Source organism: Sander vitreus, chromosome 18 (assembly GCF_031162955.1).
Source record: "Sander vitreus isolate 19-12246 chromosome 18, sanVit1, whole genome shotgun sequence".
Classification (NCBI taxonomy): Eukaryota; Metazoa; Chordata; class Actinopteri; order Perciformes; family Percidae; genus Sander; species Sander vitreus.
Genome location: NC_135872.1, coordinates 10,147,219 through 10,160,019, shown reverse-complemented (window position 1 = coordinate 10,160,019; position 12,801 = coordinate 10,147,219). Strand labels below are relative to the sequence as shown.

Sequence of the window (12,801 nt, the reverse complement as noted above, 5' to 3'; positions counted from 1 at the left end):
CACAAAAAAGAGGACTTGAACATGGCTGTGTCAGACTGGAGACTTGACAGCAACAAGAAGTCTCAAGTTATAATACTTGCATGGCCTGGCCGTACAGGTTGAGCATTTAGCTATTAAGCATTAAAAACAACTTTGTCTAAGCTATGTAAAAATAACAACTAAAGGAAAATCTCACGTTCCATGTTAAGTTTAATGGCACAGACTGATTTTAGAAGTATGCATTGCATGACCTCATAACAACCTCATAATAACCTGACAAATGTTAATAGGCTTGATGTTTACTGTGATGGATTACACAACTCAGGCAGGACTGAAGCCAAATGCTGAGGTCATGAGTTCATGATTTTTTTATTTTTCACATTTTATTTAATCAGTTGACTGTTAAATTGTATGTCTTGTAATTATATAGTATATGTTTATATTTGTTGGCATTGTGTATATTTTGGATTTGCACCTTATTGATATTTTATATTTGCACTCTTTCCTGTTTTATACAGCAACTGCTGCACAAAAATATTCACTCAGGATAAATAAAGTTCTATCTTATCTTTAGGAAATGAATGAAAATCAATGGCTGCCAAAAATGTATTGCAAAATGATCAGTTGTGATTTAAGTATAATGTTTTACTTGTATGTTTTTTTAAACAGGTCCTTTGACCCACCCCCATTTGTTAAGCGACCTTGGTTACCATGAAAGGCGCTATATAAGTCCAAGTTATTATTTATTATTATTAAAGGGTTGATAGAATGCAAAACCGATTTTACCTTGTCATAGTTGAATAACGACAGTTCGGTGGGTAAATAGGACATACATAGAAGCTCAAAATCCCATTGATACCCCTATCCTTTGCAAATCTCACATTTTGAAACTGCCGCTGAAAACGGGTGAATCTCAACAAAGCTGGAAGCTGACGTAAGCATCCCAACTCCTAGTCTTTGTCACGCCCCAACATTTGCATAGGCTACACCACTAACCTGAGGTCAGCTTAGTCTTCTGAATCTAGCTAGGTCAGGCAGATCTCCAGAGGTCCGCTATTGAATTACTAAATTCACTTCTGAGACTTTTTTATGCGAGAAATCAACTATGTAGAGGTCTAAATATGGGCCGTTTTACGAAAATTGATGGCTAATTGCAAATTTTGTCCGACTGTGTGTCGCAGTTCAGCAGGAGCTCAGCAGGCTACGTGACAGCGGCCGGTGCTGCCTCGCTGCCCGGCGTGTCCTACTTCATAGACTCCGGCTCGCTGTGAGCTAGCTGGATCTCCGTCACGAAGGGAAGCCCGCGGCGCTCCATACCCGCACAAAGTCACCGGTTCTGGGTTACTGGACTACAAAATGCAGAGGCCCTGATGGAGCTCCAGGGCCTGCAGCTAGCCGCAATTCATAGGATTGAAGGGACAGTAGCAGCTAATGAAATCCTTAATGTTCACAAAAATGCATTAAATTGAAATCGGACACCATAGTTAGCTTTATAAGACCTTGGGGTAGATGTTATATAAGTGGCGTGATCAAAATTCAAACTGTAAATATACTTTAATTATGCCGAAAGTGAAGCTAACTAGCCGCGATCTGTAAACATAGGATTGGAGGGACAGTCGCAGCTAACGAAACCCCTAATGTTCACAAAAATTCATTAAATTCAAATCAGACACCATTGTTAGCTTTATAAGACCTTGGGGTAGATGTTACATAAGTGGCGTGACGAAATTCAAACTGTAAATATATACGAACGTTATGCCGAAAGTGTAGCAACAATCGTCCAGTAACCGAGAAACGGTGACTTTAACTGGGTATGGAGGTTGCCGCTTTCTCGTCAGACTGTGTGGAGCTCCTAAAGTCTGACACGTCTTACTAAATTTGCAATTAGCCATCAATTTTCGTAAAACGGCCCATATGTGAGCTTTATATAGTTGATTTCTCGCTTAAAAAAAGTCTCAGAAGTGAATTTAATGACGAAATAGCCCGACAAACAATGTCTCCCTTTGAAGTGTCTGAAATATGAGACCTGTTGTCTCGTCTCCAATGTGTTTCTATGAGGTTCGCTCAAACCAATCAGTGCGCTTGTCATCTAAATATTCATGAGCATACCATATTTGGAAGAAAAGCTCTTGTTCCAAATATTCACAGGGTAGTTAAGGACCTAATAAAATAGCATTCGGGCAATTTTCAGCCCAACCAATGTTACATCCCCTATTAGGAGACCTTAAGGAACAGTGTAAAATACCCTATATAATCATGCTATCACCCCTTTAAACACAGAGCTAGTAACTTAATAGATCGTGGTATTTTTAAATAGTTTTATTTTGAAAATTGCAACTCTACTACTACTTCCGCTTATTGTTGGACCTTGACACCTTTTCCAGTTCAAGTGTGTGTGTGTGTGTGTGTGTGTGTGTGTGTGTGTGTGTGTGTGTGTGTGTGTGTGTGTGTGTGTGTTTGCTCACGCGCATTGGGGATTCCCCCGCGTGACAAAAACAGCTTCGCCTTTCACATGTCAGCTTATCGCCTTTCATTGCTCATATGCTGTCCGCCTGGAGCTCATATTGTTACCGGATATCTAGCTAGACGACGGGCGGCCGTTTCGCCTCTTTTCGCTTGTTTCTAACCCTGTTCACGTTTGGAATGAACGTACAACAGTTTGAAACTTTAAAAAAAACAATAATTGATCAAAAGTGGAGGCCTGTTGCTGTAAGGCAATGCATTATCGGTTAGGGGCATGAAACGAAGCGGCTCATTCCTCTGGTTTCACAAAGGTGCGGTGGTTTTCTTAGGTGTCAGTATCCTCGGAGTCCGGTCACATCACCGAGCGGCGACAACACCCGCTAGTAGCCTTTAAATCCTAGAGGAAGGAGGGAGGGGGAAACCCAGCGAGGCCACCACCATCATGGCGAGCGACGACTGTAGGAAAGATGACTTGCTGGAGGATAACCGCACAGATTCGGGCATTGACTCGTATCGTTCCATACTGAAGTCAGAGGAGCCCCGGGAGCCGAGCGCCGACTTCAGCGGGCCAAGGGACAAGATTTCCACTGGGGAGGAGCGCCTGGACTCAGCCTATGGCTCCTCGTCCATCACGGTGGAGAGTTTGTCAGAGATAGTTGGGGGCTGCACGCTTTCCAGTGCCCAGGAGGAGCAAGCACAGAGCTCTGAACTCTCTGAGCAGGAGAACTTGCTCACAACCATAACTGAAGATGGAGACACGTATGTTTGTGTTTATTTTCCCAGTTTCTCATGTAAAAGCAAATATTTTCTGAGCTTACCTTGCTCTTTGCTTAATGGCCCCCCTGTTGCATACTGCGGGATGAAGTTTAATCATGGTGCCTTGCAATAACTATGTTTCTCTCAGAGTTTTTGACAAACTTTTCTCCAATAATGTCTGCTAAAACTTTCATTAAACAGTCTGCAGTATCCCAGAAATAACAAAGTTGAAAAGAGAGGCAATTTACTCTTTAATCTTTTTTATCAGCTCTCAAAAAATAATTTTCAAATGTTCCACCCCCTTCTGTATGAGCATAATTAGCCTATGTTGTAATTAATTGCCACTGTCTGTTGCTTTCTTTAAACATCAGTAGCTCTAGTGGTTAGGGCTGCAACTAGGCCTAATCATTATTTTAATCATTGATTAATCAGTTTTATCAATAAAATGTCAGAAAATAGTGAAATGGCCACTAGTTTCCAAAGTCCAAGAGGACAACTTTAAATGTCTTGTTTTGTCTGACCAACAGTCCAAAACTGAAAGATATTCGGTTTACAATTAGGCCTATATAAAACAGAACAGCAGATCCACACATTGTTGCTTGAAAAATTGCCCTAAATTAAATTCTGTTGTTTCAGCTCTACTAGTGGTGCAAGCAGCTCATACATTCTTTTTTTCCCACTGGAGATTACTTAAAACACCCATAAATGGAAGTTAATGAAGTCTGTAAATTACATTGAATTTGAGACACAGTTCTTCCTGTGATACTGGTTTGAGGGGAATTTCATAGTGAACTTTATCCTTGTCATGAATGTGGACGGACTCTTGTGAGGCGTTTCAGTGAGAAAACAGAAGTGAAACGGATAAGCCTGGACTTCCCCATGCACCACAGACAAAGAACATGTGTGAAGCAGCAGTGTGGACAGTCGGCTTTTGATCCAAGAAACTTGTTGATCAGGATAGGACAGTGTGTGCATGTTTTTATAGGTGGATCCCACAATTCGGCAGCTGCTGTCTTTTCTTTTCTTTTTCTTTTATCACAGTTGACATCTATAAATGTCACTTGGTTACATGTCACTACACTGGCTGTTTGCTGCTGTTCTTTCTCGGTTTGAGTAAATGAAACTGCTGCTTTTTGCACACAATGCAAACCTCCACACACAGCCTTATCAGGCCATGTTTCTTTTGTGACCCACTCATCTTGTGATGCAAAGTCATCAGTCTGTTTTGACGTGAAAGTAGGCCTACTAATGACTCCTGCAGCCTCTAGTCTAATCCAGCGATTGATGTAGTCCCAGCATTGTAGAAGTGTTGTTGTGTCTCTGACCTCTTTTCATTTCCGCTTGCTGGTTGTTAGGGCCACATGGTTTCATTCTCACACCCTAACTATAGATACCTGGGAGGGGAAAAACACCTGAAACACACCATACTGTGCTCCTTAGACTGAGAGAATCATGCAAACATGACTTTTTCCCCCGTGGTTTAAAAAAAAATCGTGTTCATTCAAGTCCTACTCAAACCAGGAAGTTCTTTTCACACTATGAGAGGTTTGCTCACAGGGTTGAATAGTTGGTAGGGCAGACACATTATTAGTCCGCAGACTATTAAATCAGTCAGTGATGACATTAAACTGATTCAGCTACATATTGTGATACATTCTCATGAGAAACATCAGTATACTTATACCAGTGTTGGTATAATTTAGTGATGGATTACTTTCCATTTAACACAGATATTTTAATTAGGCTTTCCTTCAGTTCAGCTTTTTTTATGGTTTAAAATATATACGGTTTAAAATTTGTATAAAATCACCTATAGCCTACATGTATTTGTTTTGTGTGTTTTGAAAAAAGTAGTTTCTATGTAGTAGTAGTACTACGCACATTGGTTCAGTTATATTTAGAGATGCAACTAAGGATGAATATTTTTCTTGTTTAATTGATTAACTGTTTGGTCTATAGTGAAAAATGCTCATCACATTTTCCCAGAGGCCAAAGTCAAATTCAAATTGCTTGTTTTGTCTGAAAAACGGTCAATAACTCAAAGACTTTAAAGGAGCAGTGTGTAGGATTTAGGGGGATCTATTGGCAGCAATGGAATATAATATTCACAACTATGTTTTCATTAGTTTATAATCACCTGAATGAAACTAATAATCACTATGTTTTCGTAGAATGAGCACTTTATAGCTACATAGGGAGCAGGTCCTTGTCGGTACCCGATCTGTGCTGCCTGCACGATCCGTCATGCGCAAGATGTTATATATATATATATATATATATATACATACACACACACACACACACACACACACACAACAGTCCTCTTATACAGAGTCCGCCATGTTGCACCACCTCGTTACTACAGTAGCCCAGAACTAACAAACCAAACATTGGCTTTTTGCGTTTTTACCATAGACCATATAAAATAGGAAGGTAGTCTCCATGACGTCACCCATAGGTTTCTGAAGAGCCAAAACGAATCTTGAAGTGGGCGGCTTCCGATGGCTCCAGCCGTCATCATCACGGAGCTGAGGCGGGCCGAATGAACCCTACAGTCTATGCTTGCTTCCTGTGATGGCAGCCACCTGTCACTCAAAGCAGCACAACCTTAATTATGCAAAACCTCAAGCCTTAATATAATTTAAATAGGTGCGGTATAAAATAATTCACGCCCCGTACAGTTGTCATGAAGGGGTAACTTAGCTATAGAGACCAAAACAGTTTTTTGTACCAGGCTATAAACAGGTTTATTTCTGCTGTCAACTTGGGCATTTTAACATGGGGGTCAGTGGGGATTGACCCATTTTTCGAGCATCATTTTTCGAGCATCATTTTTTCTCTTCTGCGTCAATTTATTTTTTCAACACCGGAGATTGCCGCTTGGTTTTTACGTTATTTTACGTATTTATTAACACATAGCTACTGTACACTATATAACCAGTAGCTCTTTTAGAAAATATTTCATTATGTCAGAGCGAGGTTTCTTAACCAGTAACAAAGAATTGGTGATGTTGTTGTGGTATACTCGCTATAATTGCCAGAAAATTGTAGAATCGTCTAAATCTTGATAGTATTTTAAGATTAAACAACATATTATGATTGTTTCATATTTTGACTTACCCTTTGATTCCAACCAATGTGTTTTGTGTCCCAATAAAATCTTTTCGAACACATTTTGATTGATTTAACAGTAGTTGACTTAATTCCACTTGTATAAATAAATTAACCTTACAAATTTAAACGAGGATATATGCAGTCTTATATTATTGTATTTTTTTTTAAAATTTTTTATATTCATTTAAAAACAGCAACAAATAATTGTCTCTGGGTGTAAAACAATGCAAACAAAACATTATGCAAGATATTAAAGTAGGATTTATTGATCAACCAGTTAAAAGGCACAAGTAATATATCGCCCATTGCACCATAATTGCAGAGAGGTATGTGTTAAATCAGTTAGACAATACATTTGTTATTAATTTGCTGATGATTAAGTGATTTATATAGTTGCATTTAAGTTTTTCTAGAATGCAGACTTAAATGTTAACAAACAACATTATCACAATAAACACTAAAGTAAACCGTTCAAACGTCTAGTGTAATATTTTACTGAATGAAATATCTGTACAGTGACATTGTGGAAACCATAGATATAAAATAAAACGGTTTGTCTATTGGTGGCAACATTTGATTCCACACTGTCTATCTCTGAATAGTTAAATGACAGAGAGCACAGTAACTGCAGTAACATACATTTTTACAGTACACTATATGCTTTCAAAAATAACATCCTAATGCTGCTTTGTGACAAAAAAACAGTTTCAGCTTTCAGCCTGACATTTCACAAGCAACTTGAAGCTAAACTTTGATTTGAATCTGTTATGTGTTGTTCTAGTTCAGTCTAAATTAAGCACTAATGCTCTGTGCCATTTCCTGCTTTTTGCACACATATGTTTGCTACAACTTCCCACTCAGGTTTTGAGGTTAGTGTGTTTTGTTTTGTCAACTAAAGCCTACAAGGATGCAACAACCTAAGAGTTTTCTTTTATTTTTAATTTTTTTTTGGGGGGGGGGGGGCATTTGTAGGCCTTTATGCTGACAACATGACAGCTGAAGACATGAAAGAGGAGAGAGAGGCATGCAGCAAAGGGCCGCAGGTTGGAGTCGAACCCGGGCCCACTGCATCGAAGAGTAAACCTCTGTATATGGGCGCCCGCTCTACCAACTGAGCAATCCGGGCGCCTAAAAGGGTTTTTTAACATGACCCTTTAACAGCTCGCTATGCTATGTGTTCACTAAAAACTCTTGTATTGCTCAATACCCCAACCACTAAAGCCCACTAGGTCTAACTTTTCAAGGTAGTCTCTTGTGATGAATACTAAGAGAAATTGTGAGGCAACATTTGAAACAACTTTTTTTCACTAGTACTCTACTACTGCTTTTGTGGGTCTATTGCTCAATGTAAAATAAGCGTAAGTAAGATTGCATGTTTTTGCAAGCATGATGGATAAAGATGTTTATTTTTCTTTGCTCTTTCTGTAGAATCCTGCACTTAGCAATCATCCATGAAGACACATTTATTTCCCAACAGTTGATACAGCTATTCCCAAAAGAAGTCCTGGACATCCAAAACAATTTATACCAGGTAAGTGCAACATGGCTTTTTCCACTACACAAGCATACTGCAGCTTCTACTGGAATTTTTTTATCCAAAGTGACTTCCTCATAGTCAGTATCTTGATTGTGGAAACAGTGGCATTATTTATATCTCAGTACTTCCAGAGAGCTGTTGTTCCTCTTTATTTGCAGCCGTCCTCTCTCACTGTGGGTGGTTCCAGTGTTAGCTCATAAGGGACTTTGAATGGAAACTCCCCTCCTCTACCTCCTGTAGAAATGGAACCACAGGGAGCTGTGGAGTGTATCCTTGTCTGGATGTGGGTGGAGGAGTTGTTCCAGTCCTTCAAGATGTCAGACCAAAAGTCTTGCTAGTGTAGAAACCAAAATGAAGACAAAATGACAGAACTGTCAAAAGGAAACCTCTGAAGTTAAGACTCAGCACTTCATGCAGTGACTCAGCCTGAGCCATTTTGGTTGCCTAATTTCTTCTCAGTAGTCATTCTAAGACCTCACATTAGAAAATATTGCCAAGAAGAATTCTTCTTTACCCCTTCAGGTTTTTAAAAGAAAATCCCCTTTCAGACATTTGCATACAGATGCAATTCAGTCTTTCTTACAATAAATGATTATGAAAAATCAAGACATCATATATACCTCAAATTCTACACCTACAGTAGCATCATTGGATCAGACTGCAGTGCGACCACAATCACTTTGTTTATTTTTGGACAGAAGGTGCAACTCTCACTTTGTCAGCTGGAATAGTTATCTGTTAGTGTCTTTATTCATACCTATAACAACAGTTGAATGACAACAGGTACAGGCCTGTTCTCTCTGGGTTGTTCAAAAGCACTCTGGGAAATGCAGTGAATGAAGTGGCAGGGTTAAAGGACAATGGCTACAAAAATGTATTTATCTTCTTTTGATTTAAATGTCAGAAAATGGTGAAAAACATCTTCAAATGGTTCACAATCCATAAATATTAACGTTACAATGCTATAAATCAGAAGAAAACGGCAAATCCTTGCATATACCGTGAGAAGATAGTAAATATCTTGCTTGATAAAGTAGTTTTAGATTATTAAAGATTTTGCCAATTAATCACTCAATCAAGTAATGGACTAATTGGTAAAAAAAACAAAATTTGGCATGCATTGGTTATGATGACTAAATGGTATTTCATTTAACCAGAGACATGCAGTTTTGAACACATTGCACATGATCATCTTTGGTGATCCTCAGAGCCCTTTGCACTTGGCCACCTACCTGAACCTGATAGATGTGGTAAAGGGCCTGGTGGAGAAAGGTTCCAGTCTGGGGCTACAGGACCAGGAGGGGAACACCGCACTCCATGTGGCCTGCCAGCATGGGCAGATAGAGTGCGCCACTGAGATGACCAGAGAGGTTTCCCCAAGCAAGCTGGCACCGGTCCTCGAGACCCAGAACTGGAGAGGTGAGGAAAAAGAGACTAATTGCTGCAGGGCCTTATCAGCCAACAATGTATTGCTGTTATTTCAGGCCATTTCTATGTGACTGAGCTATGTGTATCATCTGTGTGGTTATTGGTCCGTGGGTAGCTGAATTTGAACTTCCCACATTATGCAACTCAGATTTTTTAGTGTGTCCAAATGTAACATGGCCTTTTGTTGGGTTTAGGCCAAGACTTGTAATATAGAAATAATTAACTTGGTTGCCATGTACTCAACCAATATAGCATTAAAGTAATCAATTTTGAAACGCATCTGCCAAATTCACTTTTGTAAACTGTCTAGCTTCAACAGTTTGGGACAAATTAAATGGGGTATTTTTATATATATATATATATATATATATATATATATATATATAAAAAATATACTGGTCTCACAGCTTTGTTTAGAAATTATAACTGTTGCAAGGGTAGCACAGATGTGGCTGGTTTGCAAAACAACTTGTAGTTGATCTACAGTATGACTTAACGGTCTCAGTATGATTTAATTATTTGGAAAAACTTACTTTTTTAAATTTAATATTTCAATCTCTTTTGACCTCAGTATGAACCCAATGTTCCACATTTCAAACAAGGTGTGTACTTGCAGGTCTGGCCTGTCTTCACTTGGCTGCACTGAACAGGCAATATCAGATTATGAAGCTTCTGGTGAAAAAGGGAGCAGACCTAAATATACAGGTTAGTCTGTGAAATGGCTCCTTACTTTAACGCATCATATGGATTATTATAGTTTTTAATAACAAGGTTCTACTTAAAGGGTCAATCCACACTGAATCTGTCATCTCACAGAATAGATATAGATAGAAGATTTTTGTTTCTACGTACTAGTAATTCAGTGTAAAATTACCCTTTTAAATAAGCGTGACTGACTCTGGCTTGCCACTCATAAGATTTAAGCTACATATCATACATTTTCTCTCTCGATACGTTTTGAAGAAAAAGAGTAAAGAAGATGATGAGAAAACATTACAGTTTGTGTAACTAGTCTCTTGGTAGGCTTTCCCTGCATCATATGATCCAGCAATGCGCCAGTATTTATAATCACACTTATCCCTTTCAAACTGTGATTACTGTGGCTGGCCTTATGTTGTGTTCTTGACTATAAATCTGCTGCAACTGTGTAATGCTGATAGTGATATGGGCTGAGCTCAGGGCTTCCTGCAGGATTCATGGAGACATAATTAGATCTGAGATATGATTAGGCTGGGCTGGCCAGCCACTCTTAACTTTCTATTGATGGAAGGGAACATGGCTGGTCGGTCCCGAAACTACCCCAGACATTCCTCTCAGTTTAAATCACAGGCCAAACATACCACTGTGCCTCACATCTGGTTATTATTATATTATTATTATTATTATTATTATTATGTGACTTACTGAATCCTTTTCTTCTGAGCTTGCAAAATTTAAAGATATATATGTATGTGCGTACTCACAAACAGAAAAAATCTTGACCTTCTTTGATGGTATTGTCCAATTTGTGTAGCTTTGGAATTGATCATAACTATTTTCCATGAACACCGTGTGCAGGAAGGAACCAGTGGGAAAACAGCTCTTCATCTCGCCGTGGAGCTGCATGATGTCATATCCGTAAAGCTGCTGCTCAGCAGGGGAGCCAATGTGGATGCTGCCATGTTTAACGGCTGCACACCACTGCATCTCGCAGTGGGGAGACAGGACGCCACCATCGCCAACCTCCTCTGCCAGTCTGGCGCTGACACAATGCTACGAAACATGGAGGATGAAACGGCGCTGGATCTGGCCGACGGCAATGATGATGTAAGTTAGTTTCTTCATTACAATGAAGATGAGCACTGTAGTTTATTCTCAATCCTACATACACCGTTGTATTTTAATTAATACTCACATCAAGTGCCCTGCTGTTTCAGGAAACTACTGAGTTTTTTTAGAAAGTGTAACTATATATCTGTCACTAAAGATGTAATTTAAAGATTTATGGATTCAGGAGAAGGAAATGGGCTTAGGACTGAGTGCACCAGACAGGGTAGAGAATTCATGAAAGATGGACTAAAACATTTGTTGGACTAAAACGTTGTTTTGGTCTTTTCATGGGTGTCGGATGTTTTTGTTTTCCCTATCATCTGGTAGGGACTGCAATGAACAATTGGAGAATGCATCAGTAAAGTGTGACTTTTTGGATCCTTGTCTTTCAGATTCTGGCTCTATTTCCTTTTGATGACATCCAGATCTCCGGGAGGTCGGTGGTCAGTGTGAAGTTTTAAGCTGACTCTTAACAGACAATCTTGGAATTGTCTGAAGCTTCACTGTGGCTGGAACCTTTTGATTGAAAAAACAACAACAAAAAAGCTGCATTTAACTGAAGTTTTCAGTAAATAGTGCCTCTATTTGTAGAACATTCTGAATTGATCTGTATTTAACCATTATCTAGACAACTATGCGTACCATATCTTACTTCCCTCTGACAAAAAGTGATTTTGCTTAATCGAACACTGAAAAAGATCTATGTTTGTGAGTCATTGGTTAAATTATTCTACTTCTTTTCACATGCCTCTGGAGGGGTTGCAACAAAAGCCACCTCAATGTGAGTGCCAAACTTTCTATAAAAATGTTCAATGTCTATAAAAAATTCTACCTCTTTATCACATTAACCTAGTTTTAATGACTAGAAATTGAACATGCAAATTGCTTTGTTTCACAGTTTCTCAAACTTAATCAGTGCTATCATTGCATTTTATTTCCACAGCGACTTTTGAAGGAATGCAATCAGAGGCAGAACTAAAATTGAATATGTTGCATTTATTAAATGTAAAACTGTATGTATGTGTCACAAAGAGACCTGCAATCCTACAAAGACAAACTAATCACATCCCTGCTATTTGTTACAAAACGTGTAGCCCAAATAAAATGTAATATATAAGAAAATAAAATGCAGCTTCATCTTTTTGGTTTTTTAGGTTTGCTTTCATGCTGTGAAGCAGTTTTCTCTATTTATCTCATCTTATCCTTAATTTGCAGTAAACTGTTCCTGTACGTTGGTGTGTAATTGCACTGCCCTGTCTAGTTAATACAAGCAGTGTGTTTATTTTGTAATAAAATTAAGAAAAAAAACTCACTGCATATTGTACTCTTTTCTGGGTAAAGGGAATTTTTGGGGCATTTTAACCTGTTTTAAGAGCATCAGTGATATGTGTGATATCTGTACACACCCAAATTAACATTATCCACCATCTGCTCTACACTGGTAAATCCAGGTTTGTCAAAAAGACTTGCAAACAGAGACAGAAGAAGCAATATGACTTGTATATTGCCATTTTAGTAAAAGGAGAGGTTAGGTCATTTAATGAGCCCTTTTTAGCTAACCTGTATAAATCTGTAGGTTTTTGTTCTTTGCTTTTTATTTTAACTATGCATATATAGTAAATCACTACTGTGTTTTGTTTACAGCAAATGCATCCTATTATAAATGTATACAGTAAAAATAAGTTCACTTCATGACAAGGCTCTCATGAAAACAC

General features: G+C 38.7%; 1 protein-coding gene across 1 annotated transcript; it reads left to right on the top strand.

The window, feature by feature from the left end:
- Positions 1 to 2,474: 2,474 nt before the first annotated feature.
- Positions 2,475 to 12,228, top strand: nfkbie (nuclear factor of kappa light polypeptide gene enhancer in B-cells inhibitor, epsilon). The gene is made up of 6 exons (XM_078274321.1): positions 2,475 to 3,201; positions 7,741 to 7,843; positions 9,058 to 9,268; positions 9,894 to 9,982; positions 10,835 to 11,083; positions 11,479 to 12,228. The coding sequence occupies exons 1-6, from the start codon at positions 2,885 to 2,887 to the stop codon at positions 11,545 to 11,547; spliced, it is 1,038 nt and encodes a 345-aa protein (XP_078130447.1). The 5' UTR covers positions 2,475 to 2,884; the 3' UTR covers positions 11,548 to 12,228.
- Positions 12,229 to 12,801: the final 573 nt, after the last annotated feature.

What these genes read in the sequence shown, in the direction of transcription:
- nfkbie (XM_078274321.1), top strand. Translation starts at nt 2,885, where the DNA reads ATGGCGAGCGACGACTGTAGGAAAGATGACTTGCTGGAGGATAACCGC. An exon ending in CGAGACCCAGAACTGGAGAG is followed by an intron (nt 9,269 to 9,893) that starts GTGAGGAAAAAG and finishes GTGTACTTGCAG; the next exon opens with GTCTGGCCTGTCTTCACTTG. An exon ending in GAGCAGACCTAAATATACAG is followed by an intron (nt 9,983 to 10,834) that starts GTTAGTCTGTGA and finishes CACCGTGTGCAG; the next exon opens with GAAGGAACCAGTGGGAAAAC.